General features: G+C 38.3%; 1 protein-coding gene across 3 annotated transcripts in view; it reads right to left on the reverse strand.

Annotated features, from left to right (window-relative positions):
- Positions 1-291: 291 nt before the first annotated feature.
- ERC1 (ELKS/RAB6-interacting/CAST family member 1) overlaps positions 292-24573 on the reverse strand; it is a 290910-nt gene continuing 266628 nt past the window's right edge. For all 3 annotated transcript variants that reach the window (XM_057428028.1, XM_057428027.1, XM_057428029.1), the window contains 2 exons: positions 11214-11402; positions 292-603 (listed from right to left, as the gene is read on the reverse strand). In XM_057428028.1, the coding sequence (XP_057284011.1) occupies positions 466-603; positions 11214-11402 (327 nt within the window). In that variant the 3' untranslated portion in view covers positions 292-465. The remainder of the gene's footprint in view (positions 604-11213; positions 11403-24573) is intronic.

Here is a 24573-nt window from a genome sequence, read left to right on the forward strand (position 1 = left end):
AAAAAGAAAGAAAGAAAGGAGGAGAGGAAGAAAGAGAGAGAGAGAAAGAAGCAATAAATGAATAAAAGGCAAGGGCTACCCTTCTGCAACCTCATGGAGAATTAGAGCTGCTTGTGTTCAGTGGATCCCCTCTTCTTTGCTCAGTAGACTTGGAAGAGCTCTGCTTAGCTGTATCCAAAAGTCACCATCAACAAAGTCAATGGGGAACTGGATTCTAAAGTAGAAAGGCAGTGAGAAGATGAATGCAAACATGACTGATTAATCATAAACTGGAAGAACCTGGAAAGCATGTAGTTTTTAGAGAGTTGGTTGTTGTTTTCTTTTCTTCTGTTTTCTTTGTAAAAGGTGCACCAGAAGTTTCTATTCCATTTTCTGTCTTTCACATTTCGTCTCCACTCTCATGGCTCCTTGGACTGACTGGGCTTGGCCACTGGTGTGCTGCTCTGGTGGGGCTAGTGGCCGAGGTCATGATGACTCCTCAAGTGCATTGACAACTTGCTCCAGGATGTCAGGGCAGTGATCCGCTATCTGCTGTAAGATGGCATTGGCAAATTCCTGCAGCTCTGCGCTTTCCTTCTCGCCCTTTTCTAATTCATCATGAAGCTGCAAGAAACACAGAGGCATGGTCATTCTCTACTATTAAATGTGTTCACTGTATAATGAACCCTGCCCAGCAGGCTCAGCTCTAAGCTAGGACACCTTTTAGAAAGGGAGTTAGTAGAGATGTAACATGCTCGCCACTTCCAGGATCAGCATCTTCCCTTGGTGATTCTCTTACCAGAAACTGGTTTCCTCTTTATTTCACTTTTTCATTCTATAGGCCCAGGTTTGTGATCTCCCAGTTAAGGCAAATAAAATTATGAATAAATTGTTCTATGATAAATATTAGAAAAACTTCCTCTGCAAAATGTTTTTCTGAATGCAATTCCAGAAGCAATACAGCATTTCCCTAGTATATTACTTTAAATAGCTTGGCTTTCATTCTTGAAGAACAGGATGTTTTATAGGTCATTACTTCAGAATTATTTCCTATATAAAACCAATAGGAATGTTACATAATTATACATAATAGACCGAAGAGTTAAGCAGAATTCCGATTTTGCTGTGGAATTAATAATTTTCAGAGACAGTGTTTCCTAACTCAGTAAGAAGATGACTATCCACAATTGTGGTGGAACATGCATGATTTTTGTTTACTAACTCTCTGTTTCCTGCTGGATCACTCATTGTTCAGATTACTGCAGCTGGCTCAGAACAGGACATGGAACTTCAAAACTATCTTAATCACTCTGTCTACAGTCTACAAACTGGTTTTCCAACATGTGGTGTTACAAACCATGCCACACAACATATTGAAATATATTTGAACATAGTTTTTAGCTCTGAGCCTAATGCCATTGCCAGAATTAGGGGCCCACAGAGTCTTAATGAAGAGCAGGAAACATCTGCCTTCAGTAACCTGTTTATCTGCCCAGCAACCGATAAAGTCCATGCTAGCCTGTGAATTGTGCAGAATCCCAAGTAAGGCTGTAATTTGTACAAGCATTTCAGGGATTACTGTACTCAGAGTGGTCTCAGGATCTAGCAGAACAAGGACAGCAGTATCTCTTACTAGACTGGATGAGACATGTAGGTAGACCAGATAAACTTCCAAGCAGATTGCTCTATCAAATACTATATATCTCAAAAAAACTTTTTTTTTTTTTCAGTGGTATGATTTTCTTCTAATAAAGTATATTCCCTATGAATATGAGTGTATTTGTAACATGGTACATACGCTTAGATGGATTCTGAAGTTTACTGCAAGCTTCTGCAACCTTTGTCAGTATGAGCAGCTGTAGCAACTCATTTATACTGGAACCCCCTTTCAATTTTTTTCCCCTAATATTATCTGTCAGTTTGGTAACATTTTGTATTCCTAAGTGATTAATATTTTTATTGGAACTCTACTGTGTTAATACATGACATGGAAAGAATGTAAAATTGGAGGTTTTTTTTTTAATCCCTGAAGGGATAACTGGTAATCAGTACATACATTTCTTGATCTGTACTTTGCACTTCTGTAATACTACTCATTGTGGGTTTTAAAAAGAGAATTGTTGGGCAGCAGGACAAGAGGGATCATTTTACCACCGTAAGAGCAGAAGGCAGTGGGAAAGGTTGTATTTCTACAAAAAATTTCTAATCAGATACAACAGTATGCATCTTTTCAGTGATGGTACCAAGCAAAGCACAGGAGATTGTTACTGGAAGAAATACTGCATAAACCCAAACAGCCTAAGAGTGACTACAGAATAAATATAAACTCTTTGTAAGGAAGTTACGGTATAGACTACTGTAGACAAAAGTGAGAGAAAGGAAATTAAAAGGGTGAGCTTGCTACACTATTCCCTTTACTAGGCAGCGTAGCATATAGTAAATTATTTGGGCTTTGTGTGCTGAATGTTAGTTTAATGTGCTCTTATGTGCTTTGTTCCTACTGGCTGCTATACTCACATAACAGCTATACGAATCCGAGAGGGGCTCATGCCAAGAATCACAATGCAAAAGCAACCTGATCCTGCTCTGTGGAGTGACATGAGCTGGGGAAGTGGGGAAAACGAGAGGGAGGGGAGCACTCCGGGCTCTGTAAGGGCTCTCAGGGGAGAAGAGGGAATTCAGCAGTAACCCATAATGGCTCAGAAACGGCATGCTGTGGATAGGTGATTAGCCTGGTTCTAACAGCCTGGCAGAGTTATTAGTCGGAAACTTGCAATGGATGGATAAGCCTAGGAGAGGTCCAGTCAGCAAGCAGGATTGAAAGAGTCAGCACAGCCAGCTAGGAGCAGTGCTGAATGTTAAAAGCCAGGAGAACGGGTTTCAGGGACTACTTCTGAGTCTCGAGTTCTTCAGCCTAGTAAAACCCCAGCAATTCAAGCAGCCCCAGATACAGCAGCCTGCAAAACACCTAAGTGCTGGGAAATTCATGGGACTGGCTTGAACGCTGAACTCTGATGAGACAGGGCTGCCTTGGGTTCTTGGGCCAATGCAAAGCTTTCACAGTGCCATCCACCAGAAGGGAGGTCAGGAGAGACAGCAAGTAATGGGAGAAGAAGCCAGCGATGTAGTTCTCCTTTTCCTCATTCGGTCCTCAGGAGGAGAACCAGGAGAGGGCAGTGTTAGCAGGGAAAGCAGGGACCTGCTCCTGCGCCACCACCTGTCCATGCAGCATCTTTCCTCCCAGCCTTTCAGCCAAGTCCTCCAGGTGAAGCTCCAGGAAAGGACAAAGCAATTAAATAATCAAATATAAAAGCAACTCAAAGAGGTTAACCTTCAAAACTGAAGGGAGGTTGGTGGACAGGGGAGAATCCTGCTGAATGCTGTCTTCAGTGGGGCAGCACTGCAAACTCAGTGATGTTTCAGCTTCCTGCTCTACTAGTCAGCATTTATGTATTTGTAAGATTCCTTATAAAATCAAGGTAAGCCCAACAAAACAAGCCCATGCCAGAGCTAAAATAAATCAAATGCAATCAAACAAAAGTAACCAGCTCAACCAGATGAAGAAACTATTTCCAAGAAATACGTTTTTGACCATCAAGAACTCCAAAAGGAGACGGCTCTGAATGCTGAAGGCCAGCAATAATACTTGGCAAATTAGCGCAGCCAGAAAGTCTACACAGCTGGCTGGCAGATGTCTGTGATGAAACATCTCTGAAAAAAGTAGCAATGATAGCTTTGCGTTGAGTTTGCTCGCTTCAGAACACTGAGGTTTAATAATGTGATTTCTACTTAAACAAAGACATCTTCATTGACTATGTGGCTGGCTGTAGCATTTCTATATCACGTATGTCATCTCCGTTTACGTCATTCCTTTCAGAAACAGCTGTGAGCAGCATACGTCACTCCTCATTCAGACAGGCTCCTTAATGGAGAACATCCAGTTCTCCACGGTATAACTTGATTCACCTAGATGTTTGACAGCCCTAATTTTAGGGAAGTTTCTCTGATAGTACTAGTATCAATTCTGCTCTGGTTTCCTACATTTTCTTCTTGTGAATGCAAGCAGTAATGGTGTTATCTTCCCCAGGCCATTTTTCTATGAAAATAAAAGAGTGTTAACAGTCCTTTGTTTGCTGGCATTTTCAGCTGAGATGATGAGGAGATTCATACACTTGCCTCTCTGAAATGACCAAAAAAGAGAAGGCAAGGCCAGATATGTTTGCCTAGTGGGTGACAAGTAAAAATAGACAGCTCAGAAAGGAGAATAAGGACCTCATAAGTGCTTCACAGTATTTTTACTTTATCTTTGGATAGAAGAACAGAAAGGATCTTAGAATCTCAGGGGAATAGAAGCTTGCAGATAATCTGCAACAGATTCAGACACTTTTCACCACTGCTGCCTTCCTTTCTGAGTTTAGAGCAAGTCATGACAGGAATACTTTTCCATTTATAGCTAAACTCCACCAGTGAAAAAAAAAGCCCCAAACAATTCAACATGAATTTAGCTTGCATTGTGCTTCTCTGGTCCAAGATATTCCAGAACTTAAGGATAAACTGACATTCAGAGGGAAGATAACTTCACAGTTAGGAAATAGGATGCTATGGTTTTAAATGCAGACTAGGTGAACTGTGGTGTTGCCCCACAGAACCTTTGCAGCCTTTGCTTATTCGACAAGGTAAGCAAGGCAACATTAAGCTAAGATCCTTTAAAATTTATTTATACAGAGGAGGCTTACTCCCCAGTGTTATTTTCCTCTGGTAACAATTCCACAAAAAAAAACAAACAAACAAACAAAAAAAACCTATCGAAAAAAGGGAAATAAAGTAGTATCTCATCTCTGGCTATGGACAGTAAAACTGATTATACTATAGGAGGTGCTTGCAGAGCAGCACAAGAAGAAAGTTAATGCAGGTCATCTATATGGCTACAATACTGAGATCTGGAATTACGTTTCTCAAAATTTAGATGTTTCTGGATCAGGCTGAAAATACATTTAGAGGTCAAACTAAGAGAAATAAGCACCAAAAAGGAATGGAACTGATTTAATTTTAACCTTTGTTTTGTTTCAAAATAAGAAACTACACTGAATTGCTATATCTTAGGCAAATGGTCAAGAGCGTTTGCATCTTCTCAGACCAACCAGTGTAAATATGTATGTTTGAAGTAGTGAGAGCCAATTACATGCAAAAATTTCTCAACTCCAGACCTATAAAAAGGCCAAAAGAAAGGTTCAGAATACGGAAATCCCAGTCTGCCAAACTTTAAAAAAAGGAAAAGAAAAAAAGTGATCATTTCTGTGTAGACCCTTTAAATATTTGTGCTTTATCTGGAAATCTTGTTTTTATATTAGCTTTTTCAAAATATTTTAAACACACACATTTAAAAATTAAGGTAAGATTTCAAATTCAACTTTGTCTTGTCTTTTAAAATCATGTAAACTTTAAAAATATGTTTTAAATATGTTTAAATGCATTTGAATAAATTTTACAACCATTTTGACAAAAAAAAACCTGAACGAATTTGTTTAGGGCTCTTGCATCATACATTTGAAATAACTTTGCACATGGGATTTATCCTGATTCCTCAGCATCTCTAAGCTTTGTGAAGAGAAGAAATATAATTCCTTGGTAATGAATAAATTTCAAAATTATATGAATGGGAAGAAGGAATAAAACAAATGCCTGTAAGCTGAATCTTGCATTTGACTGGAGCTTTTCTGCAAATCCTGCATCTGTCCATTCTCCAGTAATAGCAGCAATCGTTTCAGTTAGAGGACAATTTTCTGTTCATGTAAATTCTGATGTATGTTACACACTGAAAATTGATGGAAAATCGATGATGCTAAAGTGTACAGAAAGTTGTTATTCTGTGGCTAAGCAGAACAAATAGTAATTATTTCCTGTACAACAGGGCTACCTGTTAGGGCCAGGCCTTGCTGACCTGAGTGTGTATAATTCAGGCAAACACCACAACCCTAACCCCTAACAACTTGCAATTCTGTGTGTTAAAGGGACTGTGAAAAAGAGGTACCTGCTTCTCCTAGTTTCAGTTGCAATGCATTACCGTAGGATTCAGTTTACTGTCCAGAAGCCGGACTGCTGGACACTGCCAGAATTACTCTGTGATGCACCCTCCGTGCTGGGCTTGTACTTTGCCCCCTGCCTTCTCTGCGGCTGAATTAGGTGTCCATGTCCCCAAAGGGATCCTGACTGTTGAGTCAAGGCAGCACCTGACAGTCATAAACACAGGGAAAATTCACCTGTCTACAAGGCAAATCTTAAATACCTCTCTTATATGTCCTAGCTGATGAATTTGGGAAAACTGCTAGGACAGAGAGTTGGCGGGCAGTTTTCATTTTGTACCTGCACAGCACAAAACAGAGAAGAAAGGCCAGAGTAGGAACTACTTGAGTGAAATGATGAAGTTCTATACAACCAGTTATTTCAGGATCAGCTGGAGCCTTTTCTGCTCTTACCATGCTACTTATTTCTCTTCAAGAAGCAGCTCCTTAACTAGGAATAGTTAATGTTACTAACTGATAGTGTATATTTTCATTAAAATCAGCAATTCCCTACGCAAACAAAAATGGATAATGTTACAGCATTATGGATATAACCAACTTATGGATAATGTTTGTGACTTCAACCAGTATTTAAGAACTATGAAGCTGATCCCAAGCTCTCACTCAAAACTTGAATTTAATACAAAAGTTTAAAATGCTACTGAATGTAGTAATTTTAGAGAGTTCCTATATCCATTATTTTCTCAACTAAACTCAGGAAATACACTTGCATATGAAGAAAGATATAAATTGTTGCAATTATTACTTCTAATTTCTAACAGAGACCAGAAGTGGGCTGTTTTACTTTAAAACACATTATGCATTCCCGTAAGACTACAAATTAAAAAGAAATGACATAAATCAGGTGGGGAAGATAACAAGCTAATAGAAGAGCAGTCAGAGAAGGGAGACAGGGTAAACTCTGAAGTAATACAGTAATTTAGAATGATTAAATGCAAAACATGGCAGAGTAATTTCTTTATAGAAACTAAACAAGTTTCTCGTAGATGATACAGAAGTAAAAACACACGTGGAATCTGAACAAAGTAATACACAGGATGTTTATAAAATAGCTGTTTGTAATTTAGAGTAAAGTTTATCGCACTTACAATATTGTTTGTATAAAAACCCCAAAATGTACATTTAATACTTTCAAAATTCCGCAAGCATATACGCAATTTAAAAATGGCATTTGAAAGTCACATGCATGAGCTCTGGTGTTCCTTTTCTATGAGAAGCTTAACATTAACTTTGCTGAGAGTGAAATATGACTTATGTGCAATGTAAATTATGCTCCTTGGCACCAAGCCATGACTATTTAGCTGATACAGCAGGCTGTGACTGATACAGTGAAGCGACGTTATCACCTTTTTCCTTCCTCTCCTTTGAGCAGCTGAACAGAAAAGACATTCCTGATTTCTTGGGAAAGGATTAGTAAGTAGGCATCCCTACACAGCCTGTCTTTTGCCTGAAGCTGGTACACAGGTAGAGGGAAGATAACCTTTCTTCACTACAAAGGGTCTTCTATGACCATAAACATTTTTCAAAAGCTCTTCTCACTGTACCTCACAGCCAAAACAGTCATAGGTGAAACAACACTATCAGTGGGACGAGACAACCTTCCATTGCAGGTGTCCTCTGAGACAGTATCTCATAGAAATACATTTGTCTGGACAAAGCCAAGATGTGTTTGACATGGGTGGAAGGAGACACTGACAGCAGGGAGCCAGGGAATAAAATGCCTCCTATTCCTTGGGTTATGAAAATTATTCTTTAATAATCCTCTTCTGTTGGAAGAAATATTTTTTCTCAGAATGCCTGTCTTGTAGGGCCTATTGAAAATAAGCAGCTCTCCATAATATAATGTTCTGCATATTTTAGAGCTGGATTTGAAGTGATAAGAAACATTTATAATAGTGCTTAAGCTATTAATGGAGCAAACACTGTTGCCTACTACTACTATCTGGTTGCTCTGCTTGTCTCTTCTTACTTTCTTGCACTGTTGCCTTCATACCACAGCACAGCACACCAACACCACCATATTTAAATGATGCTTTTCAGCAAGTTTCCTTTTCTAAAGTTAAGAGAAAACCCAAAACCAAACTATAAATAAAAATGTAGACCATATCGTTATGTTCTTAATGCCATCTCCTTTCATAGGAATAAAATCCCTCACTTAAAGGCAACAATCTGAAACATGAAACAACGGCAGTTCTACAGAGCTCAAGCATATTAACATAATGATATGTTTAGAACAAAGTGAAAGAAAATATTGTATTTAATTGAAATTGCTAGAGTAATGCAATTATTTATAATGAATGAATGGAATTTGTATTTCTCAGGGTTGAGACCTGGGACATTCTTCCTTCTTTCTGGTAACTTCAATTTTTCAATAAGAAAAGTTGAACAGGACATGAACTGGTCAAAGGACAATTCCAGAAACAGCACTGGTTACCTTCTTTGGGGACAATGGGTCAGAACTGACTCAAAGGAATATTTTCCACTATATGAATAACTTAATTACATGGTTCCAAGCACTGCAGATTCCTTACAGTTTGTCCACTACTTAGTCTAGTATACTTGTTTAGATTAGGTTCTGACATAACATATAAAGTACTGGCTTCAGGCCTTCATTAGAAATGGACCAAAATTTTACTACAGTAAGTCAGCTTTATGAAATGTCTTTGATTAAATGCCAACAAAGAACGATACAGCATTTTGGCCCCATATTTTGATTAAAATAAATTGAAGTCATTTAGGACTATAGCTGAACTTAACGGTAGCATAAAGAAATTATTATACATGAAAGGTACCAATTATCAGTCAAACTTTGATAGTCTACAAAGTTATTTATGTGGCAACAAATTCCCATTAGAACCACCGTGTTGATGCTGGCAGATGCTTTTCAACAATGACTTGTATGTTAGTTTCTGTGGGGCACTGTAGATATGCTGGAAGAATGAAGAGCTTAAATCTACTTCACATAGGAGTTTTACCTACCACAAGAAGTCACAGAAAACTATTTGTATCTGTGTTTCCCTGGCAGGTATGAGAGACCTAGAGGGTATATTGGCTATGATGAAATATAGCAGGACCACCCTTAGCCAATAAAAGTTGCTGCACTGGCAAATTGCAGCTCCAAAAGCAGCAGTATGAAAATTAATTCTCCACTATATATAAAAAAAAACCAAACAAAATTATCTCATTGGTGAGAAGTGGATACATTGGCGTCATTCTTAAATATTATTGGTGTTCGATCAAATGTATCCTCTCTAATCATGTTAGCACTTCTTAACATTCAAGAGGATTAATTTTTTCCCACTGAGGCTTGTGAAGCATTATCTATAGCAGATCGTATTAGAGGGGACAGGAGTGAATTTCATGCATCGGATTTGAAGTAATTTACAAAACTCATTAAAATTCCAAAGATGCAAAATGAGTATTCTGTGATGGGTGAATCTGGAGAACTGATTCCCACCCCCCATGGGAATACTTTAAGCACAGAGGAAATTCTGCAGTCAGAAACAGAAAAGCTCCACAACTTACATGAAAAATCTGCTTAGTAAATTGAAATATATCATTGTTGTGTGTTTTTCAACTGAAGCTGGTTAAATGCAATCTAAGTGGGTATGGGAAAGCAGAAGAGACTGCTACATTTTATTTTAGCGGATGTTAGTTGTGCATGGGAATCAAAACTGGCATAGTAACTTTAAATAACTGTGGTGATGGCAATGCAAAATTAAGACAATAATGGGAGAGGACAGAAAAATGCAGTTTTTCTCTTCTCCAGGACAACTTGGATAATTCTTTTTCCCACAATTTATACTTAAATACCTTCTTTACTGTGTAACTAATAAATGTTGCTAATGGATTAGCAAAGTTTGAATGAGAAATACTATCTTTCATTAGACCAGAACAGATGCTGCTTGGGGCTCACTGTCTCTTCAGAAGAACTTGCCACAGAAAACCACCTCTATTTTCTCTGCCAGCATCTCTTGATTAAATAGAAGATAACCACCTACCCCTACAGATCCTGCTTCTATTCAAAGACCATCACAGCTATTACAAACTAGTCAATTTATTTCAGGGGTATCCAAGTACCTGATAAACCTTTAATCCCGTATCAGTGATTACAGAACCCAAGAGGTAAATACAATGCTGACTCCGGGTTCGTTGAAGTTACCAGGCTCTGCCGGGAAAAGGAATGTGTCAGGCCTATAGAGGCGAATGTAGATACTGAGTGAGACATGCAGCACAAGATGAATCACGTAAATATATGGAGTCAGGTACTAAGACAGATATCAGCTCTCCTGTTAATCCAGAGATCACCTAGGCCCTGTAACAGGCATATTTATCTCCAGAGGCATGATTTTCTTTCTGAATTGCTAGACATGCTTCTGTTGGGTTCCTGTAATTTAGCTGCTAAGCTGCTCTCTCCAATTTTTGGATCAAAATCAGCCTTGAGTTGAAAGTGGAAATGAGCTTAAACACCACAAAGGAAGAAAACCAGAGCTGAAATGCTCAGGATAGGCTCAAGATAGTGTTCACTGACCCGCAAATCCACTTTGAACTAAACAGGCCTTACAGTAGTTCGTATGTATACTGGACAGAGTTTGGTATAGACATATGAAAGTGAAGAATTTATTGAAAGAATTGGCATTATAGTTCAAAATCAGGGTCAAACCCACAAAATACTGTCACTGCAGGGATTTAAAAGGGCAAGACATCACCAGGGCTGGGAGAAAGGAAGATTATTTCAGTAGTTGAATTACAACTAGATTGACAGTTTCTTTAGAGACTTCATCAGAAAAGCTGTTATTAAAACCTATCAGTATTCCAGAACTCCTGGAAATACACTCTTGGACTGCTGAAATCACTGTGTGTGTGCATAAGCATAGGTGTATTGCATCTAGTACACTGCGTCCAAGTCTTTGATTTCCTTGAGTGTATAGATGCATGGCATTCCATAGAGATAAAAGAAGAAATTCTCTAATAAATATTAAATGGCCATGATTAAAAAAATTAACGACTCTTTCTACCAGTCGAAGAGTGGATTTCTGCTGCCTGTTTTCACCACTTACAGAATGGCTCCCCAACATTTTGGTGTGGCACATCAGTAAGATCTATGTCAACATTCAAGCCCTTGTTCAGAGCTTCAGACCACAAACTCACCTGCTCCTGGGTCATCTTCTGCAGCTCTTTCTCCCAAGCTGCCCGGTCATCATCCAGGTGGTAGGAAGCAGGTGGGGTGAGACCACGTAGAATCAGGGGGTCACGGTCATGGCAGAGGGCTGTCAGATGTCCAATGTACAACTTCAACTTGCTGCGATTCTGATCAAGTTCTAAGAGGGGCTGAATTATCTGAAATAAGAGAACAGAGATAATGAGGAACAGCCTGAGACCCAAGCAGTGGTCAAGGCAAAGATCAACCTCTAAGTTACAGCCTTGTTCAGCTTCATGCTGGAAGAAACCTGCACACCCTCTCTCCTCTCTCCCCCCAAGTACTTCTATCCCATAACCCAGCAACCATCCAGCTGAAGCAGAAAGAAACCAACTGCACTAAGTGAAGGAGACATGGTGATGATAGCTGCCTGACTAACATAGGAAATAATGATGATATAGGTGAAAAATGAGTGTTAAATTGAATGAATTAACTCTACTGATTGTCCAGCAATGCTTCAGTCAACTATTTCAACTCCCTGCTTTCAGAAAATTATTTTTTTCTGATAAAAGGTGTCTGTCCACAGCTAAGGCAACAGCAATGTAGATTTTAACTCATTTTGCCAATGAACATTTAATTGTAACTTAAGTATGCAATAAACGCATTCTAAAGAGAATAGTTTCAGATGCCAAGATGTTCGTTTTTAAGATGAGTGTATCTCTGCTGTAGAAACTGGATAGAGACATATCTTCACCAGAAACTTAAGACAGAATCTTCTGTATTTTCTGTAGTTACGAGATAGTCTTCTACAGTTTTGAAAAAGGCAATGACTTTCATTTATTATGCAAGTCAGATTCTATATAACAGACTAAAAAAATAAAATCAAAGGACTTTAATACATACTGTATTATTTTTTATACTTAACCTAAACTGAATCTAAACCTTGTTCCCCAATGAAATCCAAACTGGAGCCATCGAATTCCCATTCAAAGTATCCGAAGAGCCATTTTCCATTTGCTGTACAAAAATATAGAGCTGAAGTGCATAAACACATACTGGGAATCCCTCACAATGCCTTCCCCGCAAGAATACTCCTTTATATTGTTCTATGTGTTTGTTTGCATATATTCAAAACTGCAATAATACAAAACTCTAAGGTTTGCAGCTGATGAAAAATTATGGGAGAACTGGGCTTAGTGCCTCCATTCCATAACATGATGTGCTGAAGCTACAGGCTCTGATGTGCACCAGCTAGGAGAGCTGGAAAGCCTTACTGCAATACTTGTTCCCAGGCAGGGACTGCACCTGCTGTTTGTTAGTGGGCTGTGGATATCTTTTCAATAGGGCACCTCTGACCTTGCTAATGAATAAGGAGTGAGATAATCTCTGAGTCAACAGAAACAGGGTGCTGGCACTACTTTCAACAAAGACTCTGGCTTTGACCCCTTTTAATAAGGCTGTCAAGGCTGACTTATTCTGATTCTAACACTGTTCTACATGGATTAATTTCTGTAGAGTGAGAGTATCTGAGAGCCATGGCTAAGCAGCTAACTAATGTCAGGCTCCTTGTCCCGCAGAGCATAGCTGCACTCAGCAGCCTACATCAGAACATCAGGTTGGCAGCAGTTACGAAAAGCCACAGCCACAGTGACAAGACAGCTGTAGAGTGAGCTCATGTGCTTTACTGTAACAAGGAGCGAGTGAGCTCACGTGCTTTATTATAACCCTACAGCTATGCGCAGCCTTGGGCAACACCTGTTTGCAGACAGAAACATATATAAAAATAATGGTTTGATGTATCAAGACTGCAAACTGCAGCAGGGCAGAATACTCCACTCTCCTGTACACAGAGCAACAGGAAGGGACATTTATATCTCACTTCCATCATCAAGGACAACTGTATTTAGCCAATTGCATCCCTCAGCTTTGGTTGTTTGCTGAACTTGCAATATTTACCCCAGTTACTTACTACTCAGTTTGCCCACAGAGGGTAGAGTGATGGAATATCACATATTAAAAAAATACTATTTTATAAAAGTGTGTTAATTAAGTAGTCAATGTCCAATAACTCCCTGTCCAATCAATGTAGTAGCTGCCTTGTATTCTTTTCAGGTACCGCAGTCTATTAAATATCACTCAGATGTGCAGATTTCAGTCTGAAAAGAATCTGACTTGCCAACTTCCTGGCTATTTGTGAGCAGAAACCCTCCTTGATAGAGAAAGCAAAGCTATCTAGCAAGTAATGATGGAAGATATTCATACAACAGCACATTCCTTCTCTACCCTTCCCCCTTACCTCAGGCTGGAAACATGCCAAATGAGGCGTGTGAAAGTTCTTAACTAGCAGCCCTCCCAAAGCTGTTCGCAGAGCAATCATTCCTCTCACTTGGGATCCATTAAACCCTGACAATCAAGTAGGAAATGCCCTTATATCTGCGTTCCTGCCATATCTAATTTGAACTAGCCACTTAGCAAGAGGCACTGTGCTTCCCATACAGCAGAGCTGCCACTGCCTTATCTCAAGAGGGTGTAAGAGCATTTGCTAAGTGGAAAGGCAGGGCAGTGCCGGATTCATAAACCACATCGTGTTCTCATGATCAGCGCAGAGCTGTGGAGCTTTCTAGGAAAACAATGGGTATACAGACCAAACCCAGGAATAGCTTTCTAAAGCAGCTCTGATTCATTAATTGCCCCGATAGGTCTAGGCCATCCTCATCAATGCATGGAATGAAGTCTGCTTAATGTACCCTCAAGTTCAGAATATTGTTAATGGCCAGCTAAGTCTGACAACGTGTTTTCCTAAAAAAAGCAATCACTACAGCTCTGAAGCAGAAACATGAAAAGCTTGATGAATCTCTGATATAAATCCAAACCATCTCTACCAACTGATAAAGACATATTCTAAAACAAATTCAACTTGAAAACAGCATGTTCAGTTTTCTTGAGATTTCACGGATTTTTTTTTGTTTGTTTTTTAAACTCTGAGCATGACAGATGTGAATCTAAGTGTAGTTGCACAAGTCACTGAGGCAAAAAAATGCTTTAGAACAGAACTAATCCTGCTTCTTCAGTGGTAGTTCTGCTGTTGCTGTACAATGGTCAGCTGAAATACGAGTATATGCATTTAAAAGTTTTTTATTATAGGAGTCTGCATTGAAATATGCATATATATGCCGCATGGCTAAGAAAAGGTATCTGTAACTGAATGTGGTTGGAGAGACCTATCTAAATGTTTGGTCAGTTTTACTGTGAAAGATGAATACACCTACCGCACAAAGACTGGTGTCTAAAAGTTTGTCTAAGCAGTGCCTAATGTATATATGCATAAACAGGTAGGTGGCTATATGAAAAAGAAAACCAGTGAATGGATGGTATAAATGCAGCAGTGTCGATCCAAGATAAATGTGATATCGACTATCCATAGACGTCTGTGGCATAAAGTAGGGTTTTAATTGATGTGTAACATGACTCATTCACAACAACTACCAGCTTTAAATTATGGGTTCCGCAGGCAGAAGGGCTAATGACCTGGTCATCTTTCTCCCTGCTAACATTTCCTTCTCTGAAGGAAGCAAGCACTTTTCTTTTGCGGAACCAAGTAATTAATTTTAGTAATTTCAGAGAATACCTCTTAAATGTCTACTTAGCAATAAACTTGCAGCTCCCATGTTGAAGAAAGTCTTACAAGCACCCCTAAAAGCTTGTCTGTTTTTCCAGCTGCACCAGTTGGTCTTGTAAAAGTTATCTCCTTACACAACTTGCCTCACATAGCAGAACCATGCATCAACATGCACGTTGATCATGGATCAACAGCAGCAATCCTTTTCTTACAGATACATACCAGCAAGCAAAAAAAAAAAAAAAAATAGAAAATGACATACAAAGAGCCTTATGTATACTTGGCACTAGCATGACTGCTGTCATGTTCCCCTTTTAGGCTTGACCATCTTGCTTGCACATATGCCACGTGTATATATTCGTTACAGAACACTAAAAGGCAGAGTAATGCATATAAGTGCTCTTCATTTTGTAATCAAATAATTTAGTATTTTTTTCTCAACTTAGCCATAAACCTTTAAAAATTTGAGGAAAATCCCTGGAAGAACAGCTGTATCAAGACGAAAATAAAATAGAATTGCAGAGTAATCTTGGGGTCAAAGTAAATAATATGGGGTCAAAATTTCACTGGTTTTGTATCAAAAGTGTTACAAAGAACTGTAGATTGAATGAATCAGAAAGTTTCCAAGGAATTAACTAACTGATGAATGCTCTAGCTTGGTAGCCTGATCTACGGACCTTGAGTTTTCGTTGTAGATTCTGCAAAGGCAAAAAACTAAGGAATTCTGAAAAAAAAAACCCTACAAACCAAACCCCCAAATACCCCCAACGACCCCCTCAAAACTTCAGCCTGTATATAACAAATATGCTTGGCAAATCAGTTAAAAGGAGGTTGCCCTTTATCTCTTATCAATCATATTTTTCATGTGAGCATGGGAAATCGTTTAAACTTTTTTACATACAGATGCAACTATGCTACCCAGCAAAACTTACTTCCCAAACTACCATTAAACAGGAGAAGATGGGCTCAAAGTCTGGGTAAATACATATGTTTGTTAAAAAGAAATTATTCCAAGGAGGACCTGACAAATCTAACAAAAGATGGAGTGGATCACAGTGGGTCCTTGGATGTTTCCCTGTATCTGGGTTTTGTTATGGATATTACCAGACAAGAAAATTTTGCCTATATAGCAAAATATCTTATATGGGAGATATGGAAATAAACTAAGATACCGAATGATATAGTCTGGAAGTATCTGCATGGCAAATTGAATTACGCCTTCTTACTCAGACCATTTGTGTTTGGCAACAAACTCAAGGGTTCAACTACAATCATCTTGTAGCTATTGAATGCAATGGAGTTTTATGAGGCATGAATTTGGCTCAGAAAATGCAAAGCTTTCCCAAATTCAGAACAATTTATCACTGATGTCTTCCCTTCATTATTTTAAATGGAAACAGAAGAAAGTGCTCAAAAAGACACAGCCTGACCTCAGTTCAGTTCAGCTCAGTTCACTGCTGTACAGAGATACTTGGTTTCTTCCGAAGATCACAACACAAAAGCTCAGGGACAGGCTCAGTTTTCTTTAGATTTATTTTAAAGCAAAAAAATGGATTTAAACCTAACCTTCATCATTTTCTCCTCATAAACCAAACCAAACCAAACCAACATGCGTGACGAGCTGAAAGAAATTCTGGCTATTTTGACAGAACTGTCTTACTCAGCCTATTTCTGACAAGATCAATTAGGAAATCATTTTTATATACCAAATTATTTTTGAAATTTTTATACACCATGAACAAATCCCATGGATTAATGATTTCCAGAGTTCACCCTCTTCACCTTGGGAAAATCCAGACCAGAAAAAAAGAAGAGAAAACACAAAACAGTGAAAGTAGTTTTGTCATTAGCTGCCTCTGTTTAAATAAAATCTTTTCCCTACAATGTAGGTGAAGCAAAGAATTGCAGTGGGTTGGCACGATTCTTAAATGAGCAAATAGTTACAAAATATTTTTATACATAACAAATCCAGAAGTGCTTTTTCATGACACTGCAACTTTTGCTTACATGGGCTGCGGAGCAAAAGCCTGTGGGGAACCATGTGCAGAATAGCAGGGACTACTGCAGATCACAACTGAAATACACTGGTGGACTGTGGACCATAGGGGAATACAAATGCTTACAATGAGCTACCCTGGCACAGCTGAAGGTACTGTCTACACACAGCTTGAATTTTACCTGTTTCATCGATCCCCCACTTTCAAAACCAAGAGTATTCATCCAAACCCTCACCCCTAAATATAACTAATTGCACTGTGCACATATGGCACCTCTTTGTTCTCTGACAGTCCATATGCCTCTTTCCTAGCTGAGGCAGAGGACAGAAACCTGTAGCTTAACTGCAAGATGTGATCAGAACATACAAATTGAAATGATATTTTATTTGTCTAAGTTTTCTTTTGTCCTTACAATTGCTTGGGAATGCAACAACCCAGCAGCTTAGTTCTGCAGCAAAACAGAATGGGCAAAGTAAGGTGGGATCTACAGAGAACTTGAAATCTTCCACTTCATTATATTAAAATCTCCTTCATTTGAGAATTTAATTTCTGGGAGTCGTGTTAGTTATCAGGTTAAAATTTTGAATAATAAATTAAATCACAGAAAGCTGTGAAACTGGGTAGTCAAACGTATAATATTGACAACTAGAGTATCGTCAAGGGAAGAAAAAGTACAGCAAGTGAAAATAGTTTAACAACTGTCTGCAGCTTGTACTATGGATTTAAATAGCATCCTCCTGATCAAACTTTTGAAGGTATAATTAGGCAAGCTTTGATTTCAAAGAATTCTCTAGATTTTATATTGATTCCTTCTCTACAAGAACATAGCAGCTTAAGAATAAGCAAGAACAACCTGCTTATATTTTTAATTGATTCAAGCTCTCTAGCACTTGTTATCTATACAACAGTGAACAAGAAAGTACACACATTCCTTGCTGTACTGTATTTTGTCTATTGCTCCTTCCTATTACAAAGGATAAAAGGAAACAGTGGCTAATATGCTTTTGTTTGAAAGCAGAACATTGCAGCACATATACTGGGAGAGTGTGTCCATGGGAATGCTTATGTATCAGTGACTGCATTCTTCTGTCTCCCTGCCGTCTGTTCCATTGCTAATAGAAAACAGAAGGTATTTCTTAAGTAGTCTACCAGAGAACACAATCAGTGCTTTTCCTGTTCAGATGAACTATAACCTCCCTGTCTGCAGGTGATAGGAATCTTTGTCTCTTTCCTCTCTAACACTGCGTTTTCATTCTGCTGTTCCAGCTCTCTACCTGCTACATGAAACTTTCACAGCAAAGCTACATGAAGCCACTAAACACCTGGTTTATGTGTCTTTAGGAATTCTTTTTAGACTTGTTTGCTCTATGTTCAAATGCAAAATGCAATTAAGAAACACATCAATTTAGACAGATGTAGAGTAATTCTTATCTATATGCTGCATTAAACAATCAAATGTAGTTGGACCGCCCATGGTGAGCCTACTATGAGTTGGAACTGTAAATCCTGACATGTCCATCAGAAATTATGAACTCTACCAGCCAGGAAAATACAGCATCTAGATTGGCTACATGCCCTTATCACTTTTTATTTTAGTCATATTTCTCTTGAGCTTATTTTCATAGTTAATATGTTGGAAAGCAGGTTTGGGCTTGATTCTTTCTTTAACATTGTTCATCTCTGCCTTCCCTCAGTTTCTTTCCTCCTAACTGACAACTAAAAGGTGCTGGCAGCAACACCGCCAGCCTGGCTGCAGCTATTTCTCTTCTGGCTCTATCCTGCTTATGAGTAAGTGCCAGGGCTCAGCTTCCCTCTCCTTTATGTCACCAACAGCGTATCCATAGTTTGCAGAAGCTTCTGCATTCTGGGGTGTGGACGAGTGCTGTAAGAAATTTAAATGGCAGAGTAATTGGGAGACAGTGGAGACTATCACACAAGCTGTAAGCAACAAATCTCCTGAAGTGGCCACAAACAAAACTGAGTATAGAATTCCTACTTGCTACAAAGGCCAAGCCACTAGAAGAAGATCATATTCAGCTGCAAATCAAAGAAGAAAATAAGACACAGACCTGGAATAATCTCATTTGGTAGAAATGAATGATGGCCTTTTTGCAATTGTTTTGCTGAAAAGCACAAATCTCTACAAAAAGAAACCAGCCATCTGTTTTGAATGTTTTAGAATGTAAGTATCTACTTGTGATCTTCTTTGATCTGTAAGAATAATAGGAAGACAGTGATACAACCCAGTTACACCTCTGTTGCGAGTGCTTAATTCATCCCAGAGCTGCAGATTACAAAACTCCATCTGGAAATCTTGGTCTTATCATTCTGGGATCAGAAAGAAGATGAACAGTGTATCAAGATCAATTCATTCGTGCTTGTAGATATAACATTCTTGGACAGAGAATGCATTCTTCAAAGATAAAATAGTTATTAAGATAACAAAATAATACTGGAGTTGTTTTAAAAAAAGAAACAACCAAAAATAAAAGACCCAAAAAGCTAGCAAAAGAACTGTTCCCAGATACAGGAAAAGGACCAGAAGCAGAAGTTGACATAATTTTAAGGACAGCATTCTTCTCTAGGCTGGGCCATCCCAGTCTAGCAGCGCTTACTGGGTAAGAGATTACATACCGGTATGGGTATAGAATAAGAGAGAACGTGGGAAGACATGATTTCAAAATTGGAATGGTAGATTAATTATAAAACAAAATACTAAGGATCACTTAAGTTGTTCACTCTACCATAACAGGATTTTTACTTACACTAAAGTGAGAAGGTCACAAAAAGCTCTCCATTATTCAGAGAGCCAAAGGAGAAAAGGTTTTTCTCCGCAAAAAGGCAAAGCTTGAAAAGGCTTGAAAGGAACAGATAATTGTGTGATAGCTAAACCAGGACCTTGAATTATATTTCCTTACAGCAGTAATTGTTGGTCCATGAACTCTTTGTGTTTCCTTGCCTGAACTTGATGGCACAGAAGTCCTTCAGTTTCATAATTAACGATGACACCCACATAAGCAGGGCTCCAGAAAAGCATGGATGGAAAGCAGGTCCTGTGATTAACCGGACAACTGTATTCAAAGTGCTGCCCTCGTCACAATTAATTAGTTACATCACCTTATTTGAGTGCATCACATTAAGGGTTCTTACTAAAGGGCTGCCCATCTGGAAAGTGGGAGTGAAGAGGCCTGGCTGTCACCAGTATGACAAAACAAATCTGGCATCTTATCTCTCAGTCAAGCCAAGTGATAATGTTTAAGTAAATTAAGATTTTATGTAGATGCCCAAAAGTTTTCCACAGGGTATGTCTCTAAAGCATAAGACATTCTTTCACGGTGTTTTTACACATACGAATGAAGAACTGGAATGAACATATTGTACCAGATTATTATAAAGTACACAATCAGTCTGTAGACTTTCAGGAAGGGGAAGAAATGACCCTTCAGATGACAAAACATGACAATGAAGAAGAGGAGGCAGTGGTCTAAAGAGCTCTGTTCAGCATGCTGGAATAGCAGCTGCTTGAAATGTTTAACATATGGGTTATTTTCCCTTTTGTGGGAAGGAACAGGATCTTGGAAGGAAAAATCAGAAGTATTAATAAATTGAGTCAAATTTTGGGAACAAATGCAAAATGAGGCATTAGAATCACCGTCGTATCTCTGTAACAACACTATTTTAAGCTATTGTGTAATAATATTACCTAGCACTTATACAGCATGCTTCCCAAGGAGAACTTCCACTTTACAAAAACTTTAGCTCATTTTACAGTCAGAGAATTTGAGACAGGCAGAAAGAGAACAAGTGACTGGTTGGAGACGATGCCAGGAAAGAATTTATCTTCTGAATCGTGGTCTAGTACCGTGTCCAGTAAATTACATTGTAATACAAGTCAGGCACGAAAGCTTGGTGTTTCTGACCATTCTGCATGATCTCAAAATTAAAAAGACCATACTGAAAATAAATTTCTTTAAAAGGCTTATGAGGTCACAGTGTAATAAGTGGCAATACTGAGAATCTGAAAGAAGTGTGGCAGAAGGACGAGAAGCTCTCTACATGCTGCAAGCATAAAATGTGTCTCGTCGAGAGAAAGATCACATTTATCAGTGAATGAATGCCTGTGCCATCATTTGAAAAAGAGTAAGATATTTACTTCGCTAAAAGAAATCAGTATATTAATCCAAACACCAAATAATGTAGGAAAAAAACCCCAATATTTCAACCCAAACTTCCAAAAGCATGGACACTTTAAGTTCTGTAGTGATCTCCATGAAAAGTCCATGGGGTTTGAAATCTGTGGCGAAGATTAAGTTAAATCCTGAGATGTCCTGCCCTCATTGTCATTATTTCTATCCCTCTTACTCTACCATCAAAGTAGTCATAGTGTTTCAGGCTGTTGCCTGTCACCTAGGTCTGCCACTGTCCTCTAAATCTGTTTGAATAGCTATGCATGCTGCCTGACTAGGTGTCCATTCGGTTTGCATTTCCTTTTAGCTGTAAAATGGAACAATAAATATCCCCTCCACAACAAAAAGGAAATTGTGAATGCTCAATCCTGGGTATTCCTAGCAAGAGAGAACTGCTCTGCAGATACAAATTAGAAACATACAGCTTACAACCTTAAGCATTCAGCTGGTTTTTCCATATGTCTACTTGATCAACTTCTCTGTAACGTTTAGCTGTTTCTATCATTCTTACTGTAATCCTGTTTAATACCTTTGTCCTAATAAATGTAATACAGAAATGTCATTCAACCTCCATTTCCCTTTAATAATCACAAATGCTATTAAGAATGAAACTGTTTTGAGAAACAACATATTAATTAAAGGTGACCTTTAGAATATTATGAGCTCTTGATTAAAAAAAAACCCTATAGTTCAAAAATTAAACCTGAATTTATAAAACATTCTCTTATTGATGACTTTCTATTTCAGTTCAGTTTCAATGACTCTCATCTACAGAAGAAGTCTTGGCAAAGCCAAATTACATCAAAAAATGCAGACTTTTTTACATGATGCATACTTGTAATTAGTGATGTTGCAAATTATAATTTATATTCGGTTTGGCAAGGAGTCTATGAAATTTACTCGAATTGACTGCTTTTCAGTTGTTAAAAATGATTCAAATATTTTCCCCTGTTATGACTTACCTCTGTTTCCACCACAGGCATCACCTCTGAAATCTTAGATCCATTAAGTTAGGCTAGTGTCTTTTGCAGTCAACTCACAATACTCTGCTTTTGTTTAATATTTGTCCAGCTCAAGTATTACAGAAAAATGTCACAAATAAGAGGCTTTTTGTCTTGCAATATTTTTACAGTAATAGAAACTTGCCAATATTTTCATAATCTTGAAAGATCCCCATTTTTATGCACTCCAGTTCAATGCTAGCTCTTTGAACGTTCCACTGTTACTCTAATAAGCATCAAATTAATTTTCAGATTTTGATCCTGGAATTTGAGCACAGCAAAACCATGTTTTGCTCCTTAGCAGGCAGATCCATGACTTCAGGATTTATTGGCAGCCGCTAACAGAAAACGCTTCCACAGAATGAGTTCAAAAAACTTGTCCAGTGACAGCATCTACTAGCTCCAACTCCTGCTGCAAGCCAGAGCCATGGAAGACGGGAAGACAAATGCTCTGCAACAGCACGCATACTTAAAAACGCACGTACAGTACGCATAAATTACATACCAGGATAAATCTCTCAGCACTTGAGAGTTTCAGTTTTGCTCTTCTGTTCTTGTCCTTAGCACTTTTATTGTGCCCTCACTTTTCCTCATGTCTTTTAATTTGATTGTCTTTCACTCTTCCTCTTTCAACAGTTTTTTGTGATCCTATGCCTACTACACCCATTCAACAAAAGCAGTCCTCCTCATTTCTTATGGGCAGAGGTGGCACAGATTACTGAACCTACTCACACTTCCTCACAAGGAAACCAGATGAAGTGAGCAGCTTGGGAAGTTCATGTATGGAAGCTTTGCTTCCTTACCTGATATAGCACATACGTGGTACATATCTACAAGAAGGTACATGTGCAACTACACGTATCCTTTTGTATGCATTAAACCTCATAAAGCGCAAATTCATATTATTTTTGATAAAAGTGAGTAATAACTGATTAAGCCATTGGGCAGACCACTTTGGCATTTGAGAAAGACAAAGGGGCATTCTAATAAAACACATTGGAATATGACTGGATATAACGGAGGATAGAGCTCCATCTGGGGAATAAAAGGAGTCATATGAAATTCAGACAGCAAGGAAAAGAGCCTAGAATAAAAGGCTAGGAAAGACTGTTTAAGGATGAAAGATGGTATTTACATTGAACTGTAAACTGAAATGCAAACTACCATTTTCTGAAACTACAGGAAGGGCGGATATGTTTAGAAACAGTGCCCCATTTCGAGGAGTTATATCTGATAATGCTGTCATGTACGGAACTGGTGTAATTAAATATTAAATTCAGTCAGTTCCAGAATGCTGGAGGCGAAAACCCTTAAACCACAAAACATAAAGAAAAAATAACAGTCTGCTACTGTAGATATTCTGATGGTCTCTAGTTTATCTTCAGTACTGACCAGAGGTGACTACATACTCAGACCTACAGCAACTTTAAAAAACAAAGTTATCACCAGGTCCTACGCTATTAGCCAATTTTTTATCATTGTAATATATGCATTTAATTTAACACATGCAGGTTAAAACTCTGTGACTTACAGCTTCTTTGCATTTACAAAGAGAGTAAGGACCTGTTTGTTTTTTTGTTGCTGTTTTTTTGGTTTTTTTTGAATGTACATGGAATAACCATGGTAAAAACATGCACTTTTTTTGGAATAACTGGCTTGGGAGTCTTCAATCACTTTTATACTTTCCCTGTTGATGTAAGCAAGACAATCTTGAGGCTGACATGATTCTCAGATGGGATGCATGTAATGCAAGGATGCTGACTGCCTCATTATTTTGACTAGGACATGCTGTAACGGATTTTTCTGAGGAAAATGCCTCAAGTACAAAGCGGAGAGAGATGCTGTATTTAATGTGAATAGCCCATTAATTCAGTACTCTAAGAGAAACCATACTCTTAGCACCGTTGTACTCATAAGTGTATCAGCAGATGAGAGAGGAAAAGAGAAAGATCTTTGTATCAGTGTTTTCTACACAACCTCCATGTTTGCTCTAGAATGAAAATCAGAATTATTCCTACCTTCACAGTGAGTGTCCTCTTCCTTTTCATCATTTACTTACCTGATCTTTCACGTTTAATTGTTGTGCTTCAGCAGATCTTTACAAGCATTTCTCTCTAAAACTTTTAACATCATACACTAACACACAACCATTGCAAGAGTGGTGATTCAAGAAGAATGTGAAATCAACAGCGAGTGTAAATTAATGAAGCACTTTATCAATTTTTCCACTAAAGAGATTTTCTCAGTTCAAACCCCAAGGCATGAAATTCAAGTTTAACGCTGCCACAGTTGGATTAATTTTTTCAGATGGTTGACTTGAAAAGAGGGATTTGATCTATACAGACAGACATGTAAGTCTGCAGTTAATTGAGCAAGTGCAAAGAGATGAGAGAGCAGCTTATTCTTTCATGAATGTTTTACAAATGTAATATAAAGAAGTAATTTCTGAAATTCAAGGGTCCAAAATTTCCACAGATTTTTCAGAAGTGCTTTCTTTCAAATAATTGATACAGAAAAAAACAAATTCTGAGAAAAACTGTGAAACTCATGTGAAATTTTTCTTTAAA

Source organism: Pezoporus wallicus, unplaced genomic scaffold (assembly GCF_028554395.1).
Source record: "Pezoporus wallicus isolate ANWC-B61680 ecotype Strahan unplaced genomic scaffold, APGP_CSIRO_Pwel_v1 contig_2908, whole genome shotgun sequence".
Classification (NCBI taxonomy): domain Eukaryota; kingdom Metazoa; phylum Chordata; class Aves; order Psittaciformes; family Psittacidae; genus Pezoporus; species Pezoporus wallicus.